Source organism: Anopheles cruzii, chromosome 2 (assembly GCF_943734635.1).
Source record: "Anopheles cruzii chromosome 2, idAnoCruzAS_RS32_06, whole genome shotgun sequence".
Lineage (NCBI taxonomy): Eukaryota > Metazoa > Arthropoda > Insecta > Diptera > Culicidae > Anopheles > Anopheles cruzii.
Window position 1 is genome coordinate 61,325,239 of NC_069144.1, and position 27,815 is coordinate 61,353,053.

The 27,815-nt window shown below is 49.7% G+C and overlaps 4 protein-coding genes across 4 annotated transcripts in view; 2 read left to right on the plus strand and 2 right to left on the minus strand.

Moving 5' to 3' along the window:
• Nucleotides 1–4,298: 4,298 nt before the first annotated feature.
• Nucleotides 4,299–11,516, minus strand: LOC128267192 (folate-like transporter 3). Its single transcript, XM_053003981.1, has 6 exons — nt 11,308–11,516; nt 8,458–8,545; nt 7,845–8,058; nt 6,375–6,498; nt 5,765–6,337; nt 4,299–4,611 (listed from the first exon to the last, which is right to left on the minus strand). The coding sequence occupies exons 1-6, from the start codon at nt 11,514–11,516 to the stop codon at nt 4,299–4,301; spliced, it is 1,521 nt and encodes a 506-aa protein (XP_052859941.1).
• A 1,171-nt stretch (nt 11,517–12,687) lies between these two features.
• Nucleotides 12,688–15,176, minus strand: LOC128278347 (uncharacterized). The gene is made up of 3 exons (XM_053017060.1): nt 14,838–15,176; nt 14,438–14,770; nt 12,688–14,363 (listed from the first exon to the last, which is right to left on the minus strand). Exons 1-3 carry the CDS (start codon nt 15,022–15,024, stop codon nt 14,080–14,082), a joined length of 804 nt encoding a protein of 267 aa, XP_052873020.1. The 5' UTR covers nt 15,025–15,176; the 3' UTR covers nt 12,688–14,079.
• Nucleotides 15,177–20,924: 5,748 nt separating this feature from the next.
• LOC128268196 (potassium voltage-gated channel subfamily KQT member 5-like) overlaps nt 20,925–27,815 on the plus strand; it is a 91,279-nt gene continuing 84,388 nt past the window's right edge. Inside the window, exon 1 of the mRNA XM_053005229.1 lies at nt 20,925–20,975. The gene's annotated coding sequence lies outside the window, so the exon portion shown is untranslated. The remainder of the gene's footprint in view (nt 20,976–27,815) is intronic.
• Nucleotides 22,268–23,988, plus strand: LOC128268197 (transforming growth factor beta activator LRRC32-like). Its single transcript, XM_053005230.1, has 2 exons — nt 22,268–22,367; nt 22,444–23,988. Exons 1-2 carry the CDS (start codon nt 22,321–22,323, stop codon nt 23,906–23,908), a joined length of 1,512 nt encoding a protein of 503 aa, XP_052861190.1. The 5' UTR covers nt 22,268–22,320; the 3' UTR covers nt 23,909–23,988.

The window sequence follows — 27,815 nt, forward strand, 5'->3', positions numbered from 1 at the left end:
GAAGCGAGTTCGAAGGGGGCGCGATTTACACGAAGATAATTATTAATGCAACGCTGTAATTATTCACGTAAATCCTAGGGAGGGAACGAAAATTAAAATGATCGTTTTATCACCAATGCATGGGTAATTTGTCACTGCTGTATTATCGAATTTCCTCACCCGGGCCACGGGGATCACAAACTGCCGCCCCGGTGGCAAGCTGCCGTCCGGGGTCGCATAATATTGATCAAGGGTACACATAATTTTGCTTCTCTTATAGCATCCGGATAGCATAGGTTCGGGCTCTGGGGTATCGATTTTCTCACGTCTGTCGCGTATTGATTGGGGTGTAGTCGTGCACGTGTTAGACATTATTAAGTTTTGAATCTAATATTGAATTTCCCCGGCTTGCCTAGTGGAAAACTGATAGGCCACGGCACACATTTGGATTTTGGACCTGATTCTGAGCGTAGCTGGTGCTGTGTGACCTGTACCGTTCGGGTTCGGTTCGGTACGGTAAACGGTTCAGCCTGGCACTAGTGGTACCCATTTAAGATTGCATTACTTGAATTAATTCCGACTCTTTGATGTAGCAATATGTTACTTGTTCTTTGAGTAAACAACATCGCACACCTTACTAGCGGCAGCAGCGTTTGTCAACTGCTCAGTGGATAAGGGATAAGGAAACGATAGCAGCGGGCTCCGCCACTCGTCACTAGTAAATGCAAATACACACCTGATCTGCTTCCGTTTTGCGACTCAATGGCGGAATAATGCTCCCGCGCTGTGAGACCCATTTGTTTTGAAGAATGGCGTACGAAGCCGTGCATTCCGAGGAATTATTTATGCCGCTCCAAGACGAAGAAATATTTCTGGGCCAAAACGGCGCTATTACTATGCTTTATGGGCTGTGTTTGTGGAGCGCCATTGGTTGGTTCCCTTTCATGGCGAGAACGCTGAACTGGAGATCAAACATAAATTTGTTATTTTACAATAAACGAGCAAACATGTTAAGTTAGGCCTTATGGCGTTCCATTTATCATGGATTCTACTGTCTTTCGGATGTAATTTCACAGCTGGCGGGGAATGAGTTAATCAAGAGCTCGTTACTTCCAAAGGGTGTCATCAAAATGACTCTTTGATGCTCGCTTTTTAAGGGATTCTCATGGGAATCACGTTTTTGTCAGCTGCTTACTCATCTCAACGGTGGATAAATATCCGTCCCCAAATTCATAAACTAATTATCGACTAGACTCGACTGGGAGCTTGATTTTCCCACTTGGCACGAGCTAGTGTTGAGCTCAATCAATTATGTAGGCCATGATCTAGCAGCCATAATGGGAAAAGGCTTAAGTTGACCGACCTATGCAAAGTTGCCACGGGAATACTAACGAATGCCGAAATAATATTGCTGGCATAATTAAATGGACGGCATTTTAATTATAAATTCCTTTTATTAGTGCCGAAGATCAACAGTGCCACCGTCGTCGTCGGCATCGATACCATGGGAAAGTTGGTCTTCCAAGACGTCCGCCGTAGTTCCTCTGGTCTGGGTCGTAAGTTTGCCGACAACGCGACGCTCTCTTGTGGTTCCGAACGCACGCGTGCAAAGTGTAACTTATTGACCAGCAGAATTAGTCGGATTTTCCGCCGACAGCCGGCGGGCTTTCGCCTTAATTTTCGCGGCTTCCAACGCTGTCGCCGTCCCACCGGGGGCTGCGGAAAATAAACAATCCTTTTCGCGGAGGTCAGTGAGCTAGAAACACCACAAATAACTTCGTTGTAGTCATGGTTAGTCTCGTGGGACAGAAAGTGGAATTTAAAACCGGTCCCGGTGACTCGTGGCGGCAGAGGCTAAGACCATCACGGGCGGCACAGAAGTGTTGAGAAATTTTGCATTAATGGCAATAAGGAAACTTGGTGGCAACAGGCGTGAATAAGCATGTTTACTTTCTTCTCACTTTGAACCGTTTCCGATGTTTTCCTTTGTCGGCGCCTCTTTGTCGCCGGAAGGCGGACGTAGTAATTGTAGAATGAAGGACTTCAGCGGGTTATGAGAGTTAAAGAAGTTTGTGAATGAAAGACTTTGATTGATTTCAAATGGGTCATTGTTCGTAAGAATGTTTCATTGTTCCTTCGAGAGGAACATACCAACATAACATTCAAAACAATACCCTGCTTGCAGGTCATGTAGAGAGCCGTTCTGGTTCGAGCGGTTGACGTAATTGCCCAAGCTTCAAAATGTCTTCGAATCCGAAACCCTATTGTGCCAATGATTGTGTCCTCACGGGGAACAGGTTGTACACGTAATCGGTTCCAACACGGAGCGGGGTTCATCGTTGGCGTGAGTACACTCCATACACATGATATTGTCGGTGGCGGAGGGTGCGTCCCACAGCTTGTCAGGCGCAGATGAGCTACGTTTGTCACGCGGCGGCTCTCGGGCTCGGAAGTGACCGAGAAGAAGTGTTAGGTGGGGCAGATAGTTGGGCCCCAGCTATTGAGCGCAGATATTGCCAATGGGATTGATATCGGATACGGATCGTACTTGACACTTGGAGTTGATAGCACAGCATGCGAAACGAGAACTTTCTTCGTTCGGTTGCGTGCCTCTTGGAGAAAGTTTTACACACACACACACACACACACTTTAGGGAGCGTTTCTTCAACGGCCACGTCAGAGGATTGGTGTCCCATAATTGAAGATCAAAAGGGGGACTCTCTGTGATCCGCGGAACTGGTCGAAGAAACGGTGTAATTTGCCCATTTCGCTGTGCTGTCCGATAAAGGTCCACTCGCAACCAACCAAGCGAGGTAATAAATGATCGCAACGAGGTCGCCCTGGACCCGTTCTGGCTAGCCGTTTTTCCTGACCGCCCCAGAGGATCTGTTATTGTTTTCCTATGCAGCGACAACTAACGATGATTCATTGCACTAATCATTATCGCTGGGGGCTATCGTTGTTGAAATGCACCCTTTTTGGCAACGGCACCCGGAAGACGAAAGATGATTCTCAAAAAGCACAAGCCAGCAAGCGTTGGCCAGCGTGCTCCTGGAACTCGGCGACCGCCGGAGAGAAGCGGGCCACGCTGTACCGAAAAGCTTTTAGAAGCGAATGAAATATCATTAATATTGCTGACATTTATTTAACCTAATTTCTTTACGTACATTGGCACTGTTTCTCTCTCGCTCTTTCACTTACTCTCTTCCCCTCTTTCTATTCTTTTCTCTCGCTCTCTCTCTCTTTCTGTGCTGTCCAGTCTGTAGCTTTGTTTCTCCTTAGCCTCCAGATGGTTGTGTTGCAAAGAATCAAACCGATACACCACCGTTCAAGTAGTTTAGGAAGTGATGGTGGCCACCGACATGGCCGGCAGATACACGTGATGGCTTGTAAGACGCAAAGAAAACACAACGAAGCACTTTATGCGGGGTGGCGGGTGCGCACGGGGGATTGCAATTTTCGTGCGCCGTTTTGTCCCGTACCCGAACCCGGGCCCGGCCATCATGGGGGTGCATTGTGATGCAGCGAAAAGTTTCGCCTTTCATAGACGGGATCTGGTGGTCTGTAACACCCCCTCGCTGGCCTTGACTCCCAAGCAGGACGCTCACTTAGCGAATGGATCGGTCGGGCGACGACGCCAGATCGGAGATCACACGGGGTGCGCCAGAAGGAGGGACCCTGAAACGTTGGAATGGTCGAGATTCGATGAAAAATAATGTTGTGTATATGATGGCTTCTGCAGGGTTTTTGTGGGACACCCGGCGACGCGGTCCGAGGACCAGGCGAAGGAGCTAACGAGGTCGATGATAAATGCGACCCATGAGCTATCCGTGGTTGCTTTGTCTTTTCCGTCCAATCTTTGCCGGAGGCGGAAGTCCTTCCATTTTGGCGTCAGTTCGGTGGTTAGACTTCTTGGGTTTCCGTCCGTTTTGTTTTTCAATGTAAGGAACCTTCAGCCCCACAATCAGCGGCAGGGGCAGAACGTGAAACGGGATGGGAATCGATGCTGCGGCCGTCGCTATCGTCACGTTTTTTACCGGCTTTTCGTCAACGAACGGTAGAACCGGATGTCCATCTTTCGGGCATTCCTCGAACTTGCGCCTTTCCTGTCCGCCAGAGGTTTTTATTTATCTTTTCTTCTTGCCGGTTGCTCGTCAGAACTTCGGGAAGGTTGGCGTACGTCAATTCGACCATGACTCCGGAGCGGGCCGGCGAGCGTCATCGGCCCCGGACCGGAATGGGCTGACCCGACGACTCTCTCCACTCAATGACGAAGCTGTGTTTTGAAAGTTGCTTTTTATTCCGAAACCGAAGCACTTTACTGGCCCAGGCTCGGAGTTCTACAGGGGACCGGCGGCTGGCTTTCCACCGGCCCGTCCTTGATCTCCTGTGGCCGCCAACACGGCCACAGTCCGTAGGTGAAACTGACGACGGCAGCAATTAGGTAGATTATTGATAGCACCAGAAAGTAGCCCCCGTAGACTTTGAACTGCTCCCGGGGATCGAGCATTAGGCCACGCTCGGAGATGGTGGCCAGGGTGAGGAGCGCCTGGACGCCGATTGCCAGGAACGTGTTGATGCCGAATATCAGTCCGAAGCTGTCCTCCTCCAGGTACTTGGCGACGATGGCACTGCCAGCAGAGGGAGAGAAAAAGGGGAGAGTTCTGTACGGGAGAATACGGGGAACGTAAGGCCGCACGTCAGGGATGGGGCTTCTAGTTTGAAACTCTCGAACCAGACGTGCGGCTGCTAGGGATCCGTAATTGATTTCCGAGCTTCCGGCCCTTAGGTTGTCACAGTGGACCGGTGCATCCGCTGTATCGTTTGCCATCGGGTGTGTTCCGGTGATTGGGAAACAAGTGTTTGACTAATTTCAGCCGTCATCGTGTGGAACGGATGATAGCTTCATGGTTCCCAATCGGTTATTAGTGTTTTTGCGGTGCGCTTCGAGCGTACAATCATTTGGATCCCCTGAAACCATTTTCCTTTACGGTTGCCAATGAAGCAACTCCGGCATTGTCCTCAAAATGTACACATCAGATTCCTCTCGCAACAGGTACGAAAGAAAATGGACTTTAAATTAGTCACAATCCATTTGGAATGCTCTCAGACAGCCACAGGACTCCCAGGCTCGGTGGACAAGAAAAAAAAAGATATTTCAAAGTCGACCGTCCTTCGGCGTAGCCGCTTCATTCCAGTCTCCGTGGCGTACTAGGCAAAGCGGAGTGAAAATAAGAATTATTTGCAATTATCAAAAAAACCTGTGAAGTCTAAAATGTGTTTTCGTTTTGACAAATGCTTTCGGTGCCGGAATTCATTCTCCGAACTCGAAACAAAACTTCTGCCAACCGGCACGGGGTGGGGTGACGGGGGCCGAATTTATGGCGTCCACTCTCGACCGACCGGGGGCGACATTTATGTGGGTTTTCCTTTAGGTTTTTCAATTCTCAAACGGCGCTGCGCCCCGGGGCTTGGCGCAATTTGCATATTACCGATGGCCGCCATGAATTAGAACCGTCCCATATCTCGTCCGAATTACAAGACCACCGTGGAGCGAGAGATTTTTGCGAGTATAAATTTCCTTTGATACATCGGCAGTGGCCAATTGGTCCGTCAGGTTTTCAGGCCAGAGCCACAAACAAAGCACTACAAAGAGAAGGACGCACCGCACCTTCGAGTGGGCTATCGAGTGGGGCGAAAGTTTTATGGTTCTGGAGTGACACGGAACTGATGACAGAGAGAAAGAAAGCGAGTGTAGGCAACGAAAGTTTCGGCAGGACGTACCTGGCCATCGTAATCATAAACAGGTAGAGGGCTCCGAAAAGGATGTAGAGGGTGTACGCCACCCATATGTTGGTGGCGAAGCCGGAGTAGAGGACGAGGCCGCCCTGCAGCCCGGAGCAGACGGTCAGAATCCAGAGGGCCCACCGCTCGAAGATGCGGTTCGCCACGTATCCGGCGATGATGGCGCTCAGGGCGCCGAGCAGCGTTAGCACGGCCTCGGCCCCTCCGTTGAACAGCGTGCCCTGGTCTTCGTCGATCTCGTGCCACAGCAGCTGCACGTACACCTGGACCTGTATGAAGCCGGCCATCGCCAGCGCCCACCAGAGGCTCCACTGGACGACCGGGACTTGCCGGTAGGCAGCGATAAAATGGCGCCCCAAGAGACGCACCGCTCGCGAAGCCGAGAAGGTAGCCCGCGGTGCGGTGGCCGGTTTCGATTTCGGGCTCAGGGTTGCTTCCGGAGGATGTTCGATGGTGGCAATGGTCGCCACCGGCCGCTCCCGGGTTCCGGTGCCGTCGGATGCTGTGAGACGGGGGGGGGATAGTAGAACGAGAAACCCACGTAAATAATAGCTCCGGCCGTGGCCGTAAAGGTGTACCGTAAAGCGGCTTACCTTCGGGGACGTTGGTCGGATCGGCGGTCCCAACTGCTTCCAGGTTTTCACGGGAGTAGAAGTAAACACTCGTCTTTACCGACGGCAGCACGAATGACCAGAGCAGGGAAAATGTTTGCGCTGCAACATTCGACAACGTGTACAACAATCAAGTTTTTGCTCGACGGCGTCACGAGTTTACAAACACGACCGGCGGCCGCGACACACACACACACAACACGCAAACAATTTTCATGAAAATGAAATAAAAATAAAGTCTACAGTTCCGGTGAGTTTTGCGAGAAACACACTTTATCACGTTCAGCCCCGGCAGGCTTTTGAGTCGTTGCCATATTTTAAGGGTTCCTCTCGTTACAGCTGCATTCTCCTACTGCATGCCGTGCAGTTCCCAGATTACGCTACGCTTCCTCCATGGCGAAGAGTGAATCGTGTTTGCGGCCAGCAACATGATGTTAAAAACTACGCCAAGTGGCAACGGGCAGCCATGGCTACCGTTTGCGGAGGTTATGAGTTTTTTTATTACTTCACACCATCCAAAAGCCCTTCACCTTGTAATGGAGACAATTACCGAAATGAAAATTTAATTTAATTAGTTCGCATCTGACTGCAAAATCCTTGCCCGTTGGTGACCGTTGAGCACACTGGCGCAGCAATAAAAATGGCACAATAGGGGATTTCCTTTCCTTTTGTGGAAAATTCAATAAAAGCCAGTTGCGTCCATGTTGGTAGTGTGGAATGATTTTCTACATGGCACACACACATGGCAGCCCCATTGTCGGGACCTTCACCTTCAAGGACATTCCGGGTGTAAGGTCCAGTACCCAAGATTTCGAACGGCCACCTACCGGCTGGCTTTGATGGAGAGATCAAAGTGACAGCGTTTGCCGAAAAAGCTTGTCGTCGGTGAACGAACTTTGGAGTTGATTGATGGCCGGCGGCGGGCTGAACTTTGGTCGAACGTTGCTTTGATGGCGGAACAAAAAAAATGGAAAAATATCGATCAATCATCGAGCCAAAGATTGTCCTCTAATAGTGAAGTGACCACACGCTTGCGGTTACGTCATATCGGTGCTTCACGACTAAACGAAAAAATGGCTCTTCAAAAGAATTGGGATAAAAAAAAACGATGAAGGCACTTAAAAGTACGACTTATGAGCAAACGGCAGAAAGGCAAGGCAGAAGTGGGAACTTTTTCCGTTTAAAACAATTTTTAAGAACGGAGCCTTCAAGCCACTTTCTTTCGCATAACTTATCACGGGAACACTGAAATCACCGAGTGTAAGCAAACAAGGACAGTAAATAGCAAAGTAGAACGCACATTCCACTAAATGCTGCTACACAAACGCTTGAGAAGGTTCTCACGGACTTGGAACAAAGTTGCGGCTGCTGCTGGTTCCCGCTGCGGTCCATGTTCGGTAGCCCCATTACCAGCCCCCCCCCCCCTTCGAGCACAGCCTTCCGCTTACCTCCGAAGGTAATGTAATTCAGATCGCGTACATCCATGGCACCGGTCGAGATGAGCACCTGGGAGACGACGCCGGACAGGAAGCGGCCGAGCAGAACGGCTGCACGCGTGTTGCCCGTCACTTGTTGATACTTCTCTCGGTCGATCTTGGCGTAGATGTACGTGTAGTAGGCCACCTCGGAGGCCATGTAGCCACCGTACAGCACTTGCACCACCTGTTGCGAGCATTAAGGATGGCAAAAAACACAAAAGTAACAAGTGGCAAATAGAGGGCCACACCACTTGCGGCAAAGCACAACCAATCAGGGTCACATTAGTGGCTCGAGGAAAGGAACTCCACTTTCCTTGCTGGTGGCTTCCTGTTCGCGGAATGACTGAAATGTGCAATTAGAGAGCCACTTGGGGCGTGGTGTGGCACCGAACATAGTTGCAGTTTCACTGAAAAAATCTAATTCTGTCTCGGCAACCGGCAACGGAGTGTAGTGCGGCTTGCATGCGGTACTCCACGCCTAGGCGACGGTCCTGAACGGTTCTCCGTACAGCTCCGTACTCCACATTCCTGGCGGCTGCTCCATTGACAAGGAGCTCGTGGCCAACCTTGATGGTGTACTAACCTGCAGTGCAGCCAGCGTCTCGGTCCAGAGCAGCAGCGACCAGATGACGATACCGACGCAGGCGGAAAACGTAATAATCGATTTGTATCTGATGAGGAGCGTGGCGGCAGTTGCAAGCGCAATCACCGGCCCGGCCAGTAACGAGCGAGAAGGTGGCGAGAAGTAGAGTGACGAGAATGAAAGGCTAGTCAGTTGAGCAAACTTCCCCAGATATTCCCCCGGTGGGGCCTGTCCTCCGTCCGTTCCTGGCCGTTTGTGGTAGATGTGGGAAAACGCATTACCCGCGTGCTGCGCGTCGCAGTGTCCGGGAACCGCCGGACAAGCGCCGTTAATGAAACGTTAATGTGATAAAATAGCCGTTGCGGAGTCGGCCCATCAGAAAAGGGTCACACCCGCCGGTGGTCGGAAGCCTTCTTGCCACCCGGCACTTCCCAGGTCCGTCAGTGTCCCCTAAATGAAGGATGGGACTTTTTCACTCCAGTGAAGTGAAGGGTTTTTTTTGCGCCCGAGGCCGTTTAGATAAGATACTGCGGGCCTCGCTGATGCTGGGGCTTTGTTTGCGCGAAATTCTTAGAATATCCTCACAATTTTCTTCTTAATGAAAGTAAATAATGTCTGCCGGGGATCCGGAAGCACATTTTCAGATGTACGTTTTAAAAATCCATTGAAAATAGCAACTACAATCGGGGAGATAAATGCGGCCCGCGCTCCTTTAAGATGACACAAAAATACAACCGTGGAGGTTTGTGGAAGGTGGCGTTAATTGAAAGTGTTGCACTATCTCGCCCACTAAATCAGCATTTTACGGCTCATTGACGTTGGTTGGCTCAACAGTTATTTACACCGAAAAGGTGTGATCCCATCTGTGGGTTCGTCTCGCGTAATTCGAGTGGCACTGCGAACCGGGGCGTGTAAAAACTAATGCAAAAGTAATGACTGCTGCTCAACATGCTGCGCAACATAGTGGCTCGCCCGTTCGCTTGTCCGCATGCTGGTCTGGGCTGGTCCCGACATGTGTTTACACCGGCCGCATGATTCATGGCGGTTTAATTTTTAATTTGTCATCAGTCGACGAACGGAGCGAAACGGTGTGCAACAGCACGGCCATCCGCAGCAACAGTTTCAGCGTGGACCTTGCACATTGGCGCAGCACAACGCTCGTTGTCGTTCCGTGCTCTGGAGTATTGTTTCTTGCGCATAAATATTCAAATATTTAAAATAGTACAACGGACGCGGGCGTCTGGTTTGCGAAAGTGCCGTTGAAAAGATTAAAAGAACTCATCATTTGTTAACTACTTCACCGTTTCGTACGTTTCATCGAAAGCGTATTGAAAGTTGTTAGCGAACGAGCGTTCTTCAAGCAAAAGGTTCCAGATACACGGTGTAAATATGTCCCTGTCAAGTCGTCTTGGGAACACGATAGAGCACCTAGGAAAAGTGTCTCCCGGCTCACCCGGAGCGTGGTCCGAGATGATAAAGAAATTCTTCCTTTCCGTCGCACTTTGGCCATTACCAAGTCGATAAGATGCTGCCGCCGCCGTCTCCTCTCGGCCATGGCGGAGCCCGGGCAGCCGGAACCGATGGCGGATCGTTAAATACGAATACTTCGGCCACGGGCGGCGACCATCATAGCTAATCATTATCAAAAGCACTCTGACGATGTTTCTCCGGTTCTGCCGGCCACACTGGCCTGGCCTGTGCGGGGCTTTGCCCCTTTTCGGCTGCGGTTCCTCGAGGTCGGGCACTTACGGGTCCGGAGTCCGGAGAAGTGCTGGTCTAAGTGTGTAATTAAATAACTAAATAAATTCGACTCTCCCCAGTCGCCGCCCGGTCGGGAAGAGGTGCTCCCCGGAGATGGAGATGTCCTCCGGAAGGGCCCCTTCCGGTCGCCCTCTGTTTGTATTGCACTTTCTTCGCACCCGTCGCCCGGGTGCCGTGGTGTGAATTGGACAGGAATAAACGACTCGCTGTCACTGGGAAAGAAAATCAATTTATTCCCGTCCCGTCTGAAGAGCTGCTCATCACGCGGGGACCTTCTTCTCGGAGCCTTCCGGGCGGATAGTTTCCGTTGGTCCGCGCCCCAGCGAAGTGCTGAAAACGATTTACGGACCCCGGAGCCGGAGCTCCTCGCCATCAGAACCAGAACTTTGTTTACGCAAGGGTCCCGGTTCGGTGGATTGGGGCGGGGACGAGAGAAATTATTCGAAGCGCGCGGCCAAAGTGTGTGTGTGTGTGTGGCGTGAAATTTCCACGTGGAATCGTGGGACTTCCGGCGCTGGGAACGATAAATTTAACTTCTTTTCCTCTTCTTGTGAGTCGGTTGAGATTTTTTAACGTCCGCTCCCGCGGCCCATTCGGCCATTCTTGGGCTATCGTAATGCTAAGATATTGCTTGACGATAGAGCATCTTTCGGTGGGCCCCGCGGAGTCCCCGGGTGCGGCCCGCTTCCCTCCGGGGGCTGGCCGGGTGATGGCTGCCAGTTTAAGTTGGCAGTTTAAGTGCTGTTTTGAGAAGTTGTGTGTGAGTGTTTTTTGGCCCACTTTTCTGACCCCATCACCTTCGTAAACATCCGAAAACAGCGCAACACCGGAAGTGGCACACGCGCACGGGCGCAACAAAACTATAACAATTTTAACTTTTGACATGCATCAGTTTGCTGCTTCCGTGCATTTGTGGCAGGACGGAACAAAGAAAAGTCGAAGATACATCGGCAGCGTGGTGCTTCGGGAAGGACAGGCATCGGCATTACAGCAAACTAAACTCTGTCCCTCTGGGCTCATTAATATTCAATCAAAATACGAAAAGTCAACAGCCCTAAGACGCACACTCCACAACTCGGCCAGACGTACCGTAGTATGTCCGTGAGCAAAAACATAAACACCAGCAGCCCCAGATGGCTGTACGTGCCGATTGGATATACATCGCGGTTCAGCTGCTCAGGCTCGATATCGCGCCACTCGCCGGACAGGAACTCGGTGACGAACGGCTCCGACGGTCGCAGTTCCCGGAAGAACCCGAACACACACAGCAACAGCGACACCTTCAGCCACGGTTGCATCGTTGCACTTTTGGGGCACCGGGACACTCACACACGGACGGGGGGACACTCCAAGTGGACGATAGTTTGGAGGACATTTGCTGTGGGTTGATTGGTTTTCGCGCAATCGGTTACCACACCGCAAATGAATGTGGATGGTGGCCGATTGAAGACTGAACTGTGTGCTAGGACGACCACGCTGCCGCCGGCTACCCGGTTTGTTATCTGCGGGGCGATTCAACCGCAAATAAAAAATGAAGAAGGCAGACGATTTCTTAACGGGCGGATTTACTGCGACCTCAAACGGATTAACGTGAGAAAACGGACCCCGCCAGCGCGTCCGCCACTTATCTGGCCATTCGGGGTCGGTGTTTTAATTGAGCATCGGCTCAGGGGCGAATGTTATCGGGGTCGTCGAGACAGACGAGACAGGGGCTCATTTGCTGGCGGGTTGGGTGTGCAAAAACTGTGTGTCGCTCGCCCATTCCTGGGTCGTCAATTGGTTTGGGGTTTGGGAAAAACGATTCTTAGATACACAACGGTCTGCGGGTCTGGAGGATAACGAAGCGCGAAGATAGCGAAGTTCAGTTTAGTCTACGAGTTCTTCATTTCCTGCGTTTTTTATTCAATTACACAAACAATATTTAATCGCCGGAGCTATAATTAGGAGATAACGTCGGCTTTGCGGTCAATTATGGCCTACTGGAAGCACTGGAACTGAAACGCGTCGTACGTGACGAACCGATGCTTGTTGATCAGATGCTTGTTCAACCACGACTGACCACTGCCACGACCACGACTCAACCAACTGTGCGACTCGCCGATACGCCGGCGATGCCAATAGTTTTCGAAGAACTGGAACCCGCTGGCCCAGCTATCGAAATCGAAGACGGAGATATCGAGGCGATGCCGATAGTTTTCCAAGAGGAGAATATACCGGAAACCGCCGAACCTCCTGAACCGTCGGAAACCGCCGAACCTGTCCAAGTTTCCGGCCAAGAAAAAAAGATGTGGGTTTTGGTTCGTGACTGGGACCACCTTTCCCAACAAGTAGCAGTCTTGCAGCAGGAAAACGAAGCTTTGCGGCAAGCCTTACAATGTTTGTTGTCCTCGCGTTCCCTCCTTCGTCCTACCCAGCTCCCCACCCTATCCCCCACTATTTCCTCCCCCCCAGCTCACCCTATCTCCCAAGAACTTCCCACTATTTCATCCCTTATTCTCATTCTCCCCGTTACGAACCGCACCGAACTAAATATCCTGAACACTTCGTCGGTGGAAGAAGTGCGGCAAAAATTAAACATGACATATTTTCTTGATGAACATTTTGATACCAGATTCAGACTTTTCAAAACTCTGGCCTACAGATTTTTTAGTCCAAATTTTCTAAAAACCTGTTCTTTCATCAAGAAGAGTGACGGAAAAGAAATACTTAATAATATAGGTCATGGCTCGGTGAAAATATTACAATCAATCGCAGCATCTCATCCCATATGCACAAATATAACGGACGCAGAGTTCCGGAAACTTATGTCCGATGTGGTCAGACTCAGCTACAGAGACGTAGTGAATTTATAAGTTATCAGTATAGTTATATATATTAGTTATATTGTTGCAAATGCAACCCAGCGGCTCCCAATCGACCGAGCGATCGATCAGCTCCCGACCGAGCGCTCCGACTGAGCGCCATAGGCGCCACGTTCGGGGCGCTCGCGAGACCCGCGCGCAGTAACTCCAACGAAGGAATCAGGGATAAAAAGGGAGCAAAATCGAGCGATAAGCGGGTTTTGTTAAGCAAGTTTTAAGCGGAGTGCAAGAGCGAGAGTTTTAAGCGAGTTTAAACAGAGTGCAAGAGTCAAGTTGTAGAATCAGTGCCAGAAATACACGAGTTTTTTAACTCCCGAAACTGCTAAACATAAAAAAGGAGATTAAGAACCTGACTTGGCTTTCTACCACCTACCATCTACTTGGCTACCCGTTGCATTCGCAACATATATATTGTAGACCCCTAGGCTCGTCTAATCACGGCATCCTTTACAATATATAATATTTATATAATAATACTTATAATAATATATAATATATTATTATAAATATATTATAATATTAAAGTATGAATAAAAGTAATGTAATGAAATATGCAAGTTTATATTTTGTTAGGAGCCGAAAATTATGTGCGGCCTTAAACGGGTACGCAGACTGTAGTGGCAAGGCTCCAAACATTTCTACCTCGTCCACTAGGTGGAGAAGGCAGTGAAAGGTAGTCGTCACATAGCCGACCAACTTTTGGTGCTCTTTTACAAAATCCTCTATCAACAACCGCGCGTAATTCAGCAAATGTCGATATCGTCTCTTGTTGCAAATTGCAACGGCCCAATGCAATCGACAGTAGTTGTCGTAGTACTGTTCCTTTAGTGCTGGCTTCAGTATTACGACCCCTACGATGTCTAAAAAGCAGCCCCACATGATGTGTGGCCACTTAGCAATATCGGTTTCAAAGTTTCGCGGTTGCTTTTCGCGCGGGAACCGGAAATCACGCAATGTGGTCTCCACAAATTCACGATGTTGTCGTTCCATTGCCTGGATATTACCAAGACCATCGGCATATGCGAAAAACAAAGTTTTCATAGCACCGATGTGCAGTAAACGTCGATTTTCGCCTACAATGACATCTTGGACTAAGTCTATGGGCAACTTCGCCAAAGGCGTCACAAAGGGTTGCCCATCTGCATCGTCCATTTGGTGGGTCCATTTGGTGGGTGGGTGAGTTGGTGTTCCTTTTACCGAAGAACGTGATGATGGTTCTAGAGACAAACTTTCCTTTTATGGTGCACTTTGGGCACCCGTAGTAATTGCTCTGATGGACCGTCCCTGTAATAGTTACGAAAGCACATATTATTTATACGTTTAGATACATTTATACTCAGCCGCCCTTAGAAACCTACCTTTAACAAATGCCCGTGCGGCAACGTCGGTAATTATTACTCGTGGTTTAACGGTTACCGAATCCCCATTAATCTTCAGTGGTGCTTCGCATAACCGTTCAGCCTCTTCGATGAACGGTCCCAGGAACTCCTCACAGTGCGGCTGAGCATCGCCACAAAACACACCAACGACAAAAGGCTCGCCCGGTGGTTTTGAGCCTTCGTGCAGCCGAGCCATGATAATCCACGCTAAGAATGTCGGTTTTGTCATCTGTTCCAGCAACACTTCATCGACTTGAATGTCAAATGTGAGGTCCTTTTTGGCGGTGGCTCTGTTGGCACGAATTCCGTTTTCTGTGATGATAATGTAAATATAATAATTTTATGTTAACACACCTAAGACACACAGAGACACACTTACCTAAACCACGATGCCAGTAAACGCCTCCCTGCATCTCGATGGACTCGTTGCTCCATGGCCCTATGGACTCCTCCAATGCGGTGCGGGGATCCTTCGGTAGGCCGGGGATAAGTGGCCCCAGCGCGCACAAAAACTGCTTCAGCATCTTCGGCCCATTTTCCGCGTGTTGCTCGCAGATCAGCACCATACGGCGCGTGAGTTCCCTCGCCTTTTGACGCTCCTCCTCCGTGACACTGTTGAACACCCTGCGATCGGCCTCCAGCTCATCAGCGTCGAGTTCCGGTTCGCTGTCGCTGTGGTAATCGTAATATTCTCGTCTGGCGCGGGCCTCCTCATCGCCTCAAATTTTGTCTGGATGACATTCTGCTGTTGCGAGACAAAAAAACATTACACTAACCATTACAGAAAAATGGGTTAGGGTTCCGGCCCTTGGACGGATGGTAAATATGGCTTTGTTTAGAGGGCCCGGTGGACCGCGGATACGTGGTCCTCCCTTAGTGTCCTAAACCCCTAAAGAGTACCGGCTTTTGACAGGGTGTTTTCCACGGGGCCAACAAAGAAGGAACAGCGAAACTTAAAATTCACTATATGAACACATGGCAATGAATGTGCATAGTGTTTGTTGCCGTTTTATGCTTACGCCACACTTGTGCGGAGGAAGCGAGCAGCTTGCAAAAGTGAAGAGTGTGACTCAAAGCTGAAAGCGAACGTTACCTCTAAACGTTCGCTTTCAGCTTTGAGTCACACAATCCACAATCATTCAATTGTGGAATCAACGCGAGAAAGGCATCCTTTCCAACAACAGTACAGTATCCACTCTTAGCCCGCTGCCGCTTAAACCTGTGCGTACGTAAGATTCTGATTCCGCGTGCCCCGCAGTCTGATTCCATATCGAGAACACCGTTGGTTGGTTATTTCCAGAACAAACGAGAAACAACACTCACCCTTACGTGCAGCTTGCAGTAGTTTTCGGTTAGCGGATGATGATTTGAAAACGAAACTTTCACAAAATTCAACAATTTGCGGCGCAATTAGCGGGAACAGTTTGATACGATCTGAAGCGAAGCGACGCCAATTTTCGTTTGACAGTTCGGAGCGTTTCTGCAACTTCCGGCAACTAGATGCTTTTGACAATTGAACGTTGACAGTTGAATGAATAAAAGTGACAGCACAGTAGACTGTCAGTTGGTTGCAGATGTTTGCTGTGAGTTTAAACATTAAACGGCAGATCGAAACCCGGCAAAGGGCTCGAAGGAGAAATAAAGGAACGATGCGACGGGTCAGTGCAGACTGAGACCCGGAGTCACACGGCTGTGTTAAAGCTGTTCTCGCCAGAACGGCGAACAAAAACAGCTGTGAGTTTCGGGTTCGGTTTCATAAATAAAAGCATCGGTGAACCGTTGGAAGGTGAATTTCGTTGGGTGACGAGGATTTTCACCACAGCAAAGCTTTCAAACGAAAGCGTGGTGAATTGACTCGGAAACTCATACTGGAGTTCGTGGAAGTTTTTCGTATTCATTTTCAAACGTTTTTAATTTGAGGGTCGGTCGTTTCCCGAACTGAAGTTTCGGACGAACCCGATTAAAATGGTTTGTTTCGTCTCCACGCGAGAAATTAGGAGCTCGGCGTGGAAATGTGTTAATTGCTTGGTGTAATGATTTTTGAAATCGTGCCTGTCCGACTTTGCGCAGCTGAGTATTCGTACAGGCAATTGTTTATTGCCGATTGATTGATGGCCGGTCGAAGATTGGGTTGTAAAACGTGTACCGGGCACGGTTTAAAGTCATTCAAACATTTGTCCGGCCGAAGGCGCTGGGGATAATTAGCGAAGCCCTACGTTCCAAACATGTTTTTTCGGTTGCCGTGGCTCGCAGCGTGGGGTCGATTAAGAACGGACCGCAACCAACTTGACTGGGGTTTTGATCGGTTGACGATTAACGTTGTGTTTTGCCTTCGCGAGCTACTTCGCGTTTGGGTATGCAAAAGATCTCTCTTGTGGCGCGCGATTGACTTAATGAAGGCGCGCCCCTCCGCCCGCGTGCCCCCTGGAAGAAGGTTTGGCAGCGAAGGCGCAAAACGGTGCCAATTTCCGATTTATGAATTTTAATTAATCACTCGGCTCACCGAACAAGAACGATCATGAGTGAGGGTATTTTTTTTAATCCGCGCAACAAGACGGCAAACGGGGAGGAACGCTAACGCTCATGGTGCGTCGTCGGGGACGTGAAACGAGTTCCAAGATGTCGAGGATCGAGTATTACCTCCCTCGGCGAATGATAAATGCGCGCGATCGGCTCGCGTGGCAGCGAAATTTGCGTTTCTGCCCGATTGACAAATTTATGAGCTACGAGGGCGCCCGCTGGTCATGCTTTCGGGGTGGCTCGACGTCGTCAACTGAGGGACAAGAGACATGAGGACATGAGCTGCCTGGCGCAAGTGACAGGTTGTCAGCGACCGGCCAGGTCAATCGATCGGCGCAGCGAGTGACAAACAAGCTGGTTGGCTGATGGCTGATCGAGGAAGTGGTTAAATTGATTCTAATTTACGACATCGGGCTAAGGTGATTTGCATGCAGCAAATTGTTTTGGCCGCGGCAGGGGGCGTTTTGTTTGCACAGTCTGTTACACGAGCCTGTTGATTATGCTAATTTCTGTCTGGCGTTATGCTGCTGGTCAATTAATATCCCTCGCAACGCAAACGGGCGGATATTTCGCGACAATCTAGACTAAACGAAGTGCCTATTCATCAGAACGTATTATTGTGTTAAAAAGAACTCGTTTTTGTGGCCACTAATCTCGCGAACCATTTTCTTGTCTGTTGCAGGCAAGGAAGTTCTCGCTGGTTGATCACCGGTCTTGGCCTGTAAGTGAAGCCCGCGGAGTTGACCTAGATCGCGTCACAACGCGTGTAAAGTGGACCAATAATCGAGCAGCCTTGCGTTTGCAATTATAATTCTACATTCAACTGAAACCACCTCTCCGGGAGGCGGATAAGCCACCAGTCATCGATGCGTGGAACGATTGTGCTTGGAAAGCAATTAGACAGACCGTAGACTGGCGCAACCTCCCGGCAAGGCTGTGCCGCCTAGAAAGTGAACTGGTCTCCCCAGACCCAACCGCAATCGCAACCCAAAGTGGCACCGAGTACGCGATGGACGATGCGTATGAAAACGAAACGAAAGGCGATCGTTTCCAGCACCAGGACGCCGAGCAGCCCAAGACGACGTTTAACGGCAGCGGTAAGAACGCGTCCTTGCGCATCCTTGCGCAGCCCGCTTCACCGAGTGAACCGCGAATGCGCTCACCGATCAGCTCGCCGGCGGCCATCAAGCGAGACCGTGCTGCGCGAGATTGTTCCGGGCGAAAGTCCTGCGTTAAGATGACCGCCAGCTCGGCGGCTTCATCGGTTGCCGCACTCGCCGCCGGGACCACATGCGACAGTGAAGACGCTGCGGACGGCGGGCCCACCAGCACCGCCACTGCCGAAACGGTGCCCAAGAAGTCCAAGGTGGACTTTGTGCGGTTCGATTCAACCGAGATCCATTACACCGAGAGTGACGAGTACCGCAAGAAAATATCCGACGAGATCAAGAGGTGAGTTTTGTAAGCGGGTGGGTCGCCAAATATTTAGTTGGCTTGATGGGCACTTTTCTAGATTTGGAGCCCATTTGCATAGAGGCGGCACCAGCGATGCCGCACATGGCACTAATTATCAACCAAACGGTAATGAGTGCGCCGTTCAGCATCCAGACGCAAACGTTGGCGGGCCCAAAATTAAAGGACTGTGGCGAAGGCTGGACGGCGAATTGTTAATTCGATGGACAAACAAAGAGGAAACCCCTCGCACGTAAAAGGGCCATTTGCTGTGTGCCGGATGCCCGATCTCGATGGCCAGGCCATTGCGATGGAACCAGAGTCCCTACGATCGTCGGCAGCGTGTCTGGTTTGCGTTGTGCTGCGGTGAGAGGACGTTTGCCCCAAATGTGCCACCGGCCGAGCTATTTGCCGACGGAGAGTTAAACTGTTTATCGAGCATGTTCTTCGAGCAACGGTTTCTTCGCGGTCGTGTCACTGTAAAATGTCAAAAATGGCAGCAGGGTCTGCCTCTTTGAATCGTACTTTTTGCAATTCGTGTAATCGGTCCACAAACGGTCTGCAAACGGTTGACAAACGGTTCACGAAGTGGGCCCGTCCAACGGCCGTCCGATTTCTGGGTCCATTTTCGGCATTCGGGAACCCACGGCGCCGGTGAGGGGGGTTGACAAAAGAAAAACGAAAGGCCGTTCCAAATTTAGCACCTTCTACCGGCCACGCACGGTTTGTCTTTATTTCATCCCGCGTGTCTTTCAGCGCCTCGTCGTTGGTGTGCGTTAGCCGGCTAATGAGTCAAATCTTTCTCTTAAGTCGGTGCCTTTCTTCGACCTTTTGACTTTGGCGGAACGATGTCCTGCGTGGCGGTGCATCTATTGCATTCGCGGTGTCGCCTAGTTACTGTCAAGATAGCCGCTCTAAAGGCAGATTGTTGATAACCAACAAATGACGAACATGAATCACGCTGCCTCCGGACGACAGATCATCTGGGACGGGGGAACGATTTTAATTTGCGATCAGGTGGTGGTTAGCGAATCGCCAATTTATGACGTCATCGGCAAACAATCACGGTGTGGTGCACTATGGGGAATTTGACGATTGGGCATATTGTGTTTTAGGATCTACGGACGTAATAACGTCATTAATGTTTTCCTCTATGACAAAAGAAATTTTTGACTGTATCAGGGAAACTAAGTTTTCTGGTTTTGTCGTTGCCCAATGCAATAGAACTAATTATTGCTGCGCTACCAAACTGTATTTTGTCGGAATCTGCGCAACATTGAAGGTTAAACATTCCGATCGCTTATAGGTAACGTATCTATTTTAGAAAAATATACCAAAAATCGTCACTTTTTGAAGGTGGTTTATGACCGCGATTAACCGTAGTCCCATAGTGCGGCCGAACGTTTCCCGAAGCAAAAGTTGAACTTCGGGATTGTTCGGGATTTTTCGTAAATTACGAACAAAATTCATTCTTACCGGTTCGAAAAACCAGAAATGAACACAAATTCATTCTCATTTCAGAGAGCGCACAGAAATGAGAGAGAATAGAGAAATACAGAGAGAAAAGAGAAATCTTCGGTTTCTTCTAGTTCTTCGTTTTAGAAATGCAAAATTTGGAGGAAGAAAAATGCAAGATTTGGATAAAAATACGCATATTTTATGTATAAATATGAATAAAATTGTAAGATTCATATTTTCTTATTTCACTTATTTTTTTTTGGTTCGCTTTATTCAATTGTTTCGCGTGAATTGCAGTTGAACAACAAGATTTGAACGCATTCAAATGAATGAACATTGATGAAAAAGACGAGTGTACAGTTTTCCCTCCGAATATTCGGAATGTCTCGCAGTTGCGAAAAAGAACTCGCCAGCATCGGTTCGGCCAGCAGAACAGACACGGAGGTCCCGGCTCCGAAGTGAGCGATCAAGCGTGCGTGCGTGCGTGTAGAATGCGTACCAAGAATAGACGATCGCAATCCTCCTTGAAGTCACCGGCCCCACGTGGCACTTTTGCTTTCGCTTCCGCCGCTCGATCCATGCCGCAGCAGCCCTCTTCGGTTTCCTGCTGCGCGGTGGTGGTCCTTCGTCCTGGCTCACAGACCCCCTCAGGATGTGCGTGTCGGCTCCGCCGTTAGAGTAGTAGTGTCCGTTGATCCGTTGGTCTTCGATCGGAATGGCCATCGCTAGCCGGCCATTGTGAGTCGCGTAAGTGCGCCGCCAAGTGTCCTGATCGTATTGGCGGAATTCAGCGACGAAACCGACGAGGAAACAAAAGCGACTCGTCACGTGGCACGTGGTTCTTTCTCCGTTGAAGAGTTGAATAGTCTCCGTTCCGATCCAGCTTGTGTGTGTGTGCTGTGTTATTACTTGTGTTGCGCGTAGTTTGGCGTGCTTTTACTGTGTTTGTGGCCCGCCCGTGTGTTCTCGGTGTGCTCGGTCGTATGTATCCTGTGGAGCGGCTCGCTCTTGGTCCGGTGGTCCAGCCCCACTAGTGGCCAATCCAGGCGACGCACCAATCGGAGGCGAACCAGAAGGGAAGCAAAACGTAAGTTCGTTTGCTGAAAATCCCCGATGCCGGTGGAGTGATCGGTGCGATCCGGTTCCCCCGGGGGCTGGGAACAACAAACATCTGCCAAACAACACAACGCTTCGTTCCGCCACACGATCGTTCCTTCTCCGCTTCGTTCCGCCGTTCAGCGATCAGCTGCGTAAGGGAACGTTTGATCGCCATCCAGACCCCCGGCGCGCTCCGGGCACCTGGCTGACCTTCAGCTTCAGACCGTTGCCGTTGCGCGCGCTCCCCCCCGTGTCGTCCCCATTATCGACGCACTCGAAGCGCGGTTCGCGAATCGCTCACCCGTCAGCCATTTGAACGCCCCGAGACGCCCCTACCAAAGCCGTTCATCACTGTCGCGCGGCGGTGTGGGACTCGTCGAGTAAACACAGCTCCGCAACGGAGAAAGGTATTCCGGCGATTCGGATTCGGTTCACGCGGGAGGCCGGCGCCAGCGAAAAGAAAACAATGCCGAAAGAAAACAGCACTGGAATTAGCATAAAAGTGTGGGATAAGAAATCAACGCGGCCCTCTGAGCTGCAGAGTGCTGCGGGCAGGGAGCGATTCGTCCAAAGGACGTCGCCTGGTGCTCGAAGGAACGCATTGCGCGAGGGGCACTGTCGTTTACGGATAGTGAAAAGTGCAGCCATGTGCAATCGGTTGGAAATTGAAACACATCTCCTGTACGCGCCACGTGAGAAGCCGAAGGCGGCAAAAATGACGAGGGCAAACAGCACCATGTAATGTGTTACTTTAACGAGCACCAGTTTTCGATCATTTCTACCTTTCTGGCCACCGCAGCCGTCGTCAGCTATGTGTGCAAAATCCTTCTGTGGTATTTGTTTACAATGCACCAATAATACGGCGAGCGAACGGTTGTAATGTTTGTGTTCCGTTGACCTGCTAGTCCTGTATTAGTTTCGTCGTATTTCATTGGCCAGCATCACGTGGCAGATAATTCTCGATGGCTGTCTGGGTGGATTGCGTTGCGTGAGGTACCGTTCGAACGCTACGTTATCGCTGACAACCAACTGTTCCGATGGATCGTTCTTTTCGAGTAGATCGTTGCATCGGTTTGTGTTGGACGTGCATTTTAAACTTCCAAGGTGACGCTCTTATCTTCTCGGACAAGCGCGGAAAGAAGCGCGTCTTCACTACGCCTCTGGGGAAGATTTGTTCGTGCGAGGTCAAACAACACGACCTCTGGTGATTGTTGATAACCGCAAGGGGGTTTTCCCGCCCGATTGAACGGGGCTGCTGGCTTGTAGAGCAACTTGTTTCGCGTGCGGAATCAGTTGTCGTTAATATTTGAGCGAAGAAAGAGCTGAGGACGAAAATGTGGACACTACGTGGTGCAGCCCTCGCGCTGATCTTGCTCGTCGGGTAAGGATGGCTTCAGTGATCTGCGGTTGAATCGATAGTTGTGGTGATCGTGGTTCTTCTCTACTTCCCGACGCAGATACTCGGCTGGCAACATTTTCAATGTAGTAACATTCGATCAGGGTCGCTACAAGATCGAATACGTAACGGACGGGAATCTCCAATCGGCTCTCGGTAGCATTCAGGACCCTAGCGCAGTCCGCGAGCTCGACTTGAGCGCCAATGCGCTGACTGCAGTTAGTGCGAGCGATTTTCTTGCGTTCCGTCAGCTGCAGCAGCTAAATCTGTCGTCGAATCTGCTGCAGGGAGTGGTCGATCTCTCGCAGCTCGGAACGGTGCGGTCCATTGACCTGAACAACAACGACATCGAGGAGGTCAAGCTTGGGCGGTCCGTGGAGAAGCTGTCGGCCGTAAATAACCACATCAACAGGATGCACTGCGACGGAAGCCCGAAGAAGCTGATTTTGGCCAACAACAAGATCGGCTCGGTGACCAGCCTGATACTGCCGTGTGTGAACGCCGTGGAACATTTGGACTTGTCCGTGAATGAAATCGACACCGTTGACTTTGGAGACCTCGGAGAGGCTAGCGGCTCGCTCAAGCATCTGGATTTGTCGTTTAACTTCATCTTCGATGTGCGTAACTCGCACGACGTCATCTTTTCGGTGCTGGACATGCTCGATCTGTCGAGGAACAAGATATCGTTCGTTGGGGTACCGTTCAACGTTGCCCAGAGAGCGAAATCCGTAAATCTCAGCCACAATCAGATCGTCATGATAGATAGCAAATTGAAGCTTACCAGCCATACGACGAGTTTGGATCTGAGTGGTAACGTGCTGCAGTGTGCTTCGTTGAAAGCTTTCAATGACAAGTATCTAAACTTGCGAAGCACTCCCCGGCAGTGCAATCCGAGCGATTCGCCCGTGTCCGAACGTCGGGATTGCTGTGAGCCACTTTCCGCTCCGTTTGCGGATCGACTTATTGAACTTAAGCGCCGGGAGCATTCGCTTCTTGCGAACCCCAGGGACCCCAAGGGAAGAACAACGTGTCAGATGGACAACGAAAGCCGAAGCAAGAAAGTAGAAACCCTCAGACACAGGTACCAGGTCCCCGTTAAAGACGCAATTCGGAGGGAACAGGTCAAGAAAAGGCTCGAAGGGGAAAAGGGGCAATATGAGCAGAGGATTAAAACGAATCAGGAGGCAACCGTAAAGGTGCGTGAAGTTCTCGCCGAAGCCACCAGAAAACAAAACATCACGACTGATAATACTGCCGAAATTACATCCATCCTGGCGGATGTTATTCGGGAATACGAAAACCAGCTTGCGGCTGAGGAGAGGCGAAAGCACGCGGCCGTAAAGGACTGGAATCTGTACCAACTACAGATCGACGAGCTGGAGGGTGAAAACGATCGCTTAAGTAAACTCATCGCCGTTCAGGATTCCCAGATCGCTGAAGGCAACGCCACTTACGTGGAGTTGCAGTCCAAACAGGAGCGGTTAACAAAAGTTCTCGCGTCCCGAAACGCTGCCGAAGCGCAGTAGTGAGTGTCGCTTTAGGCAACATTGAAAAGAATGCTTAACTGACGAAAAGTTTTGTTAAAATAAACCGCAACCAACCGTTAACGCTGTAGCTTCTACCGTGTTTCGTAATCGTGTAAACCTCCGCGTTATCAGGTGGGATTCCCGCTACCGGCTGGAAATACCGTGGCTTGCTGCATAGATAAGAGCCTGACACGGCACAGTGGTAGTGGTGAAAGCGATCAGTCTGTCTCGACATACAGGACTCAGTTTTGCGATGGCGAGTTTGGCGAGTTTTTACGGTTAATGACTTTCTTCTATACGCTGTTTGTTTGTTGATGGGTTATAATTAGTTCTGGCAAATACGGAAAGCATACACGAGGAGAGTATCGATCGCCTTGATCGATAGAGTTAGCATCTAATTGGCCTTGTGGTAACATATCAGCTGGTCATTTAAACATTTATACTCCGGCTACGCCGTGAGCGAACAGTGACCAATCTGCAGGGAATGAAAATATTGTTTTACATTTTTGATTACGGCTCACATGTGTGTCCACCGTACACACATACACTCTTACGTCTGGGCGGGCAATCGCAGAAGTTTCCGCCTACCGGTCCTGTTGAAGGTTACAGACAGCGTTTTGGCTACATAATTCATGTAATTCGGCAACGAATCGATATTGTCCGTATCTTTACGAGCAATTTTATTCGCCGCGTTGGTGATGATGGCTACAACGGGAAATATGAACACGTTCTATTGACCCGCTTAGTGTGCCCGCTTTTTACACTCTCTAATTTTAGAACGACTTTTGGACACTATCACTCTTAGCGAACTGCTTTGAACCAAGATTTAACAAACTATTTATTTGAAAACACGTCAAAACCATGCTAGAATCGGTCATTTTGATTTATCGTCATCAAGATATGTCTATCGTCATACAGATATATCTGTACGTTTGTGGATTCGCAGAGAGTGTGTATTGTGGCGTCTCAGATCGTGCGTCGGCGAAGATCAGGTTGAACAGTTGAACCGGTCGATCGGGAAGTGTGATCGAGCACTAATACTGCCTTCAGGCTTTGCTCTCGATAGCGGATGAGGAATGTGTTGCACGAGTCGACGAGTTAAAAGAAGTTTTAGTGAAGCATTTACCACTGTTGTTTTTATATCGCTCAAAGTTGCTGACCTTTCATGAGCTCTGGATGTGAAAATTTAATGATGGGTACGTGCGATCGTCGTTGTGGTACTAACTGTGGACCAAAAAGAAAAAAATATTATTGCCAATTGTATGGAGAATTCTGAAGGTAGCGTACTTTAGATGTGGTCAAGACCAACCGAAAAACTATAGATCACTTTTGGCAACGCAAGACTTGTTGCATCTTGAGCATGATTCAGCAAAGCTGTAGAAGCTTATCCCGGACTTGGTGATTGAGGAGGGTGAATTCGAAGAAGACAACTTCGAGTGAACCTAAGCGATTGCGAATACTGGCATTTTCGCCAGTACGCTTAATTTTAATTAGTGATATCGGTAAACAAATAACGAATTGAGTAAAAGTTGAAAGTATTTTTGTGGATCAAGTTCTTAAGAATGAAGACGATGCCAATCTAGTTGGCAGTTCGCGAATCACACCCGCAAAGTTCAAGGCATTTTAGATGGTTGTGGCTGATATGGACCCCGTCGTTTTCGCTAGGCAAGCAAGGCCAATCAATAAAACTTGTAAATCACTCCACCGCTGTCGGCCAGCTGGTCAGCAAGTCGACGGCAAGTAGCCGCATGGTCTACCGCCGGCCGACGGATCAATAATTTAGCAAAAAAATGAAGAGTAAACAAAAGCTCATCCATAGCCACGATAATGGTTTTCCCGAAGGCCACGTGTACTTTCGAAGAGAGTAAAGGACGACTCGGTTCGCCGAGGAACGTCAGATTGTCCACTTTCAAGGATAGGCCTTTAGTGCACCATATCAAGCTCACCATCCAACCGTCGGTTCATAAAACGCGAGGTGGCCAATGTTGAGCCCTCCGGTTGAATGGCTGGCAATGTAGGCTCGAACTGCAAGCCAAGAGCCAGTCTCTCGGGTGTACGGACGCTTTGTCTCGCAGAGTCCAGAGGACGAACGGAAACATTGATCACTATCTTTTATTCATGATCCTCGACCCTCAATCAATTTCCGTTCACAGCGGTTGACCGAGGAGAAGCGGGAAGGTGTCTCCTAGGAGGAACAAGTCCAGCAACGAAGTCACGCGATTTTCGAAGGATCCGAACTTCCGTAACGCGAGTGTCGCGTGGCCACGTGTTTGTCGGTGGGCGATTCGGTGATTGGCTGACGTTAAACGAACGTTCCCCTGTGATAAATCACGACGCTTTATTAGCCACTCTATAGAGCATGGCCGGCAGGCATTACCACGATCATGGCTGCCGTATCAAACAGTATTCATAATCTAGACGGCGAAGTTAGGGGTGTGGCGAGTATCCTTTTCACCCTAAACAAAGCATCTTTCTGGTGCGTGTGCAGTGATGTTAGAGCATCGTGATGTTGGTCGTCTCGTTGGTTTTAATGATTAATCCAGTGTTCGTACCGCCGTAGATTGTTTCTATAGCGCGCTAAGAACGATATCCAAAAGGTTACTCTGTTAATTTTATCAATAGTATCAATAGTTGTAGATGTTGAAATGTAGAAGAAGTTTTTAGATAGTTTGATTTTACACAGTAGTGATGAAATCCAACGATAGATAATGTTGTTTAGCGAATTGGATTTAATCAACAGCAGAGTATTTACAAAATAGCATTACCAAGGGGATGGATTTTATTTTCTAAGAAATTGCTCAGTATGATCAGGTAATTGAAATGTTGCGCTCCATTATTATGCTCGTTATTCACCAATGGTTTCGGTGGGCAAGAGCTGTTTGATATGCAGGACAACCACAGTAGAAGCGTAAAGACGGCTTTATTTCACTCATCCCCCGCCGCTCATCGTCGGTTGGTATCCGAGATACTCCGCGGATGCCTCATGTAAGGTCAATACAGCTGGTTGTTGCGTGCTCGGCGTGCGGAATGCTCATCGTCCTTATTAAGCATTCCACCGAGAGGCTCGACCGATAAAAGGTTTTCAGAAAATATGAAAATGAAAACAACGACGAAAATCAAGAACCACCGTGAGCATCGCACCGAGTGGCCAGGAGCTGTGGTTGAATTTATTCACGACGCGTTCGCCCCGAACAGCTTGTTGCATCACCCTGCGAGGGCCCGACGTTGCTCTGTGACGTCAGTATGTACCAGACGAGTGCTGCGAGTGCTCAGAATGTGTCGCCTCGCAGTTGAACGTTTGCCAAAACATGCAAATCGTGCGTATATCAAACATCCCGAGAGCTGCCTGGTCTATTAGAACCAACTGGGCCGCTAGCGTGTCGGTTATGCTGTTCGGAGTGGATGACAACGGGCGGATACAAATGTATGTCGTTCTGCAAATCAACAAGCCAACCAACCCATCGCAGCCGGTGCAGGCGGTGCCACCAGATTGCAAACGACTCGCCTCAAAACCCGGGTGCTTGGATCGAATCCAAAATTATTCGCAGCTCCATCAGTGTGGCGGCCAGGACTGTCAGAACGGCGTCGCTGACGCTTCGGCGTTTTTCCCAAGAAAAAGTAAAAATGCTGCTCCAAACTGTGGACGCGTGGCGCCAATCCAAGAGGAGAAAGTGAAAAATGGGGGATTGATTATTTGCATCCTGTGACACAAGTCACCTGGCCAACCAGGCGGAAATTGGGGCTACGGTTGTTGGAGGAGCTGGGCCCGAGAGCCCCTCCTCGGGTGCTGATTGATGTCGAGTCATTCGGTAAATTATAGCACGCGCATGGGCCGTTGCAGAGCGTGCGTCGGCGAAGATCGGCTTGACAGGTGAACTGTTCGATCGGGAGGTTGATAAAGTGTCAT

Excerpts from the sequence above, each read along its gene's own strand:
- LOC128267192 (XM_053003981.1), bottom strand. The coding sequence starts at position 11,516 with ATGCAACCGTGGCTGAAGGTGTCGCTGTTGCTGTGTGTGTTCGGGTTC. Across the intron at positions 6,338-6,374 it reads ACCAACGTCCCCGAAGGTAA|CTATTATTTACGTGGGTTTC; the intron begins GCCGCTTTACGG and ends CCACGGCCGGAG. Across the intron at positions 4,612-5,764 it reads TTTATGATTACGATGGCCAG|TGCCATCGTCGCCAAGTACC; the intron begins GTACGTCCTGCC and ends CTCTGCTGGCAG.
- LOC128278347 (XM_053017060.1), bottom strand. The coding sequence starts at position 15,024 with ATGGTGCTGATCTGCGAGCAACACGCGGAAAATGGGCCGAAGATGCTG. Across the intron at positions 14,771-14,837 it reads TTACTGGCATCGTGGTTTAG|AAAACGGAATTCGTGCCAAC; the intron begins GTAAGTGTGTCT and ends TTATCATCACAG. Across the intron at positions 14,364-14,437 it reads CGCACGGGCATTTGTTAAAG|GGACGGTCCATCAGAGCAAT; the intron begins GTAGGTTTCTAA and ends TAACTATTACAG.
- LOC128268197 (XM_053005230.1), top strand. The coding sequence starts at position 22,321 with ATGTGGACACTACGTGGTGCAGCCCTCGCGCTGATCTTGCTCGTCGG. Across the intron at positions 22,368-22,443 it reads GCGCTGATCTTGCTCGTCGG|ATACTCGGCTGGCAACATTT; the intron begins GTAAGGATGGCT and ends TTCCCGACGCAG.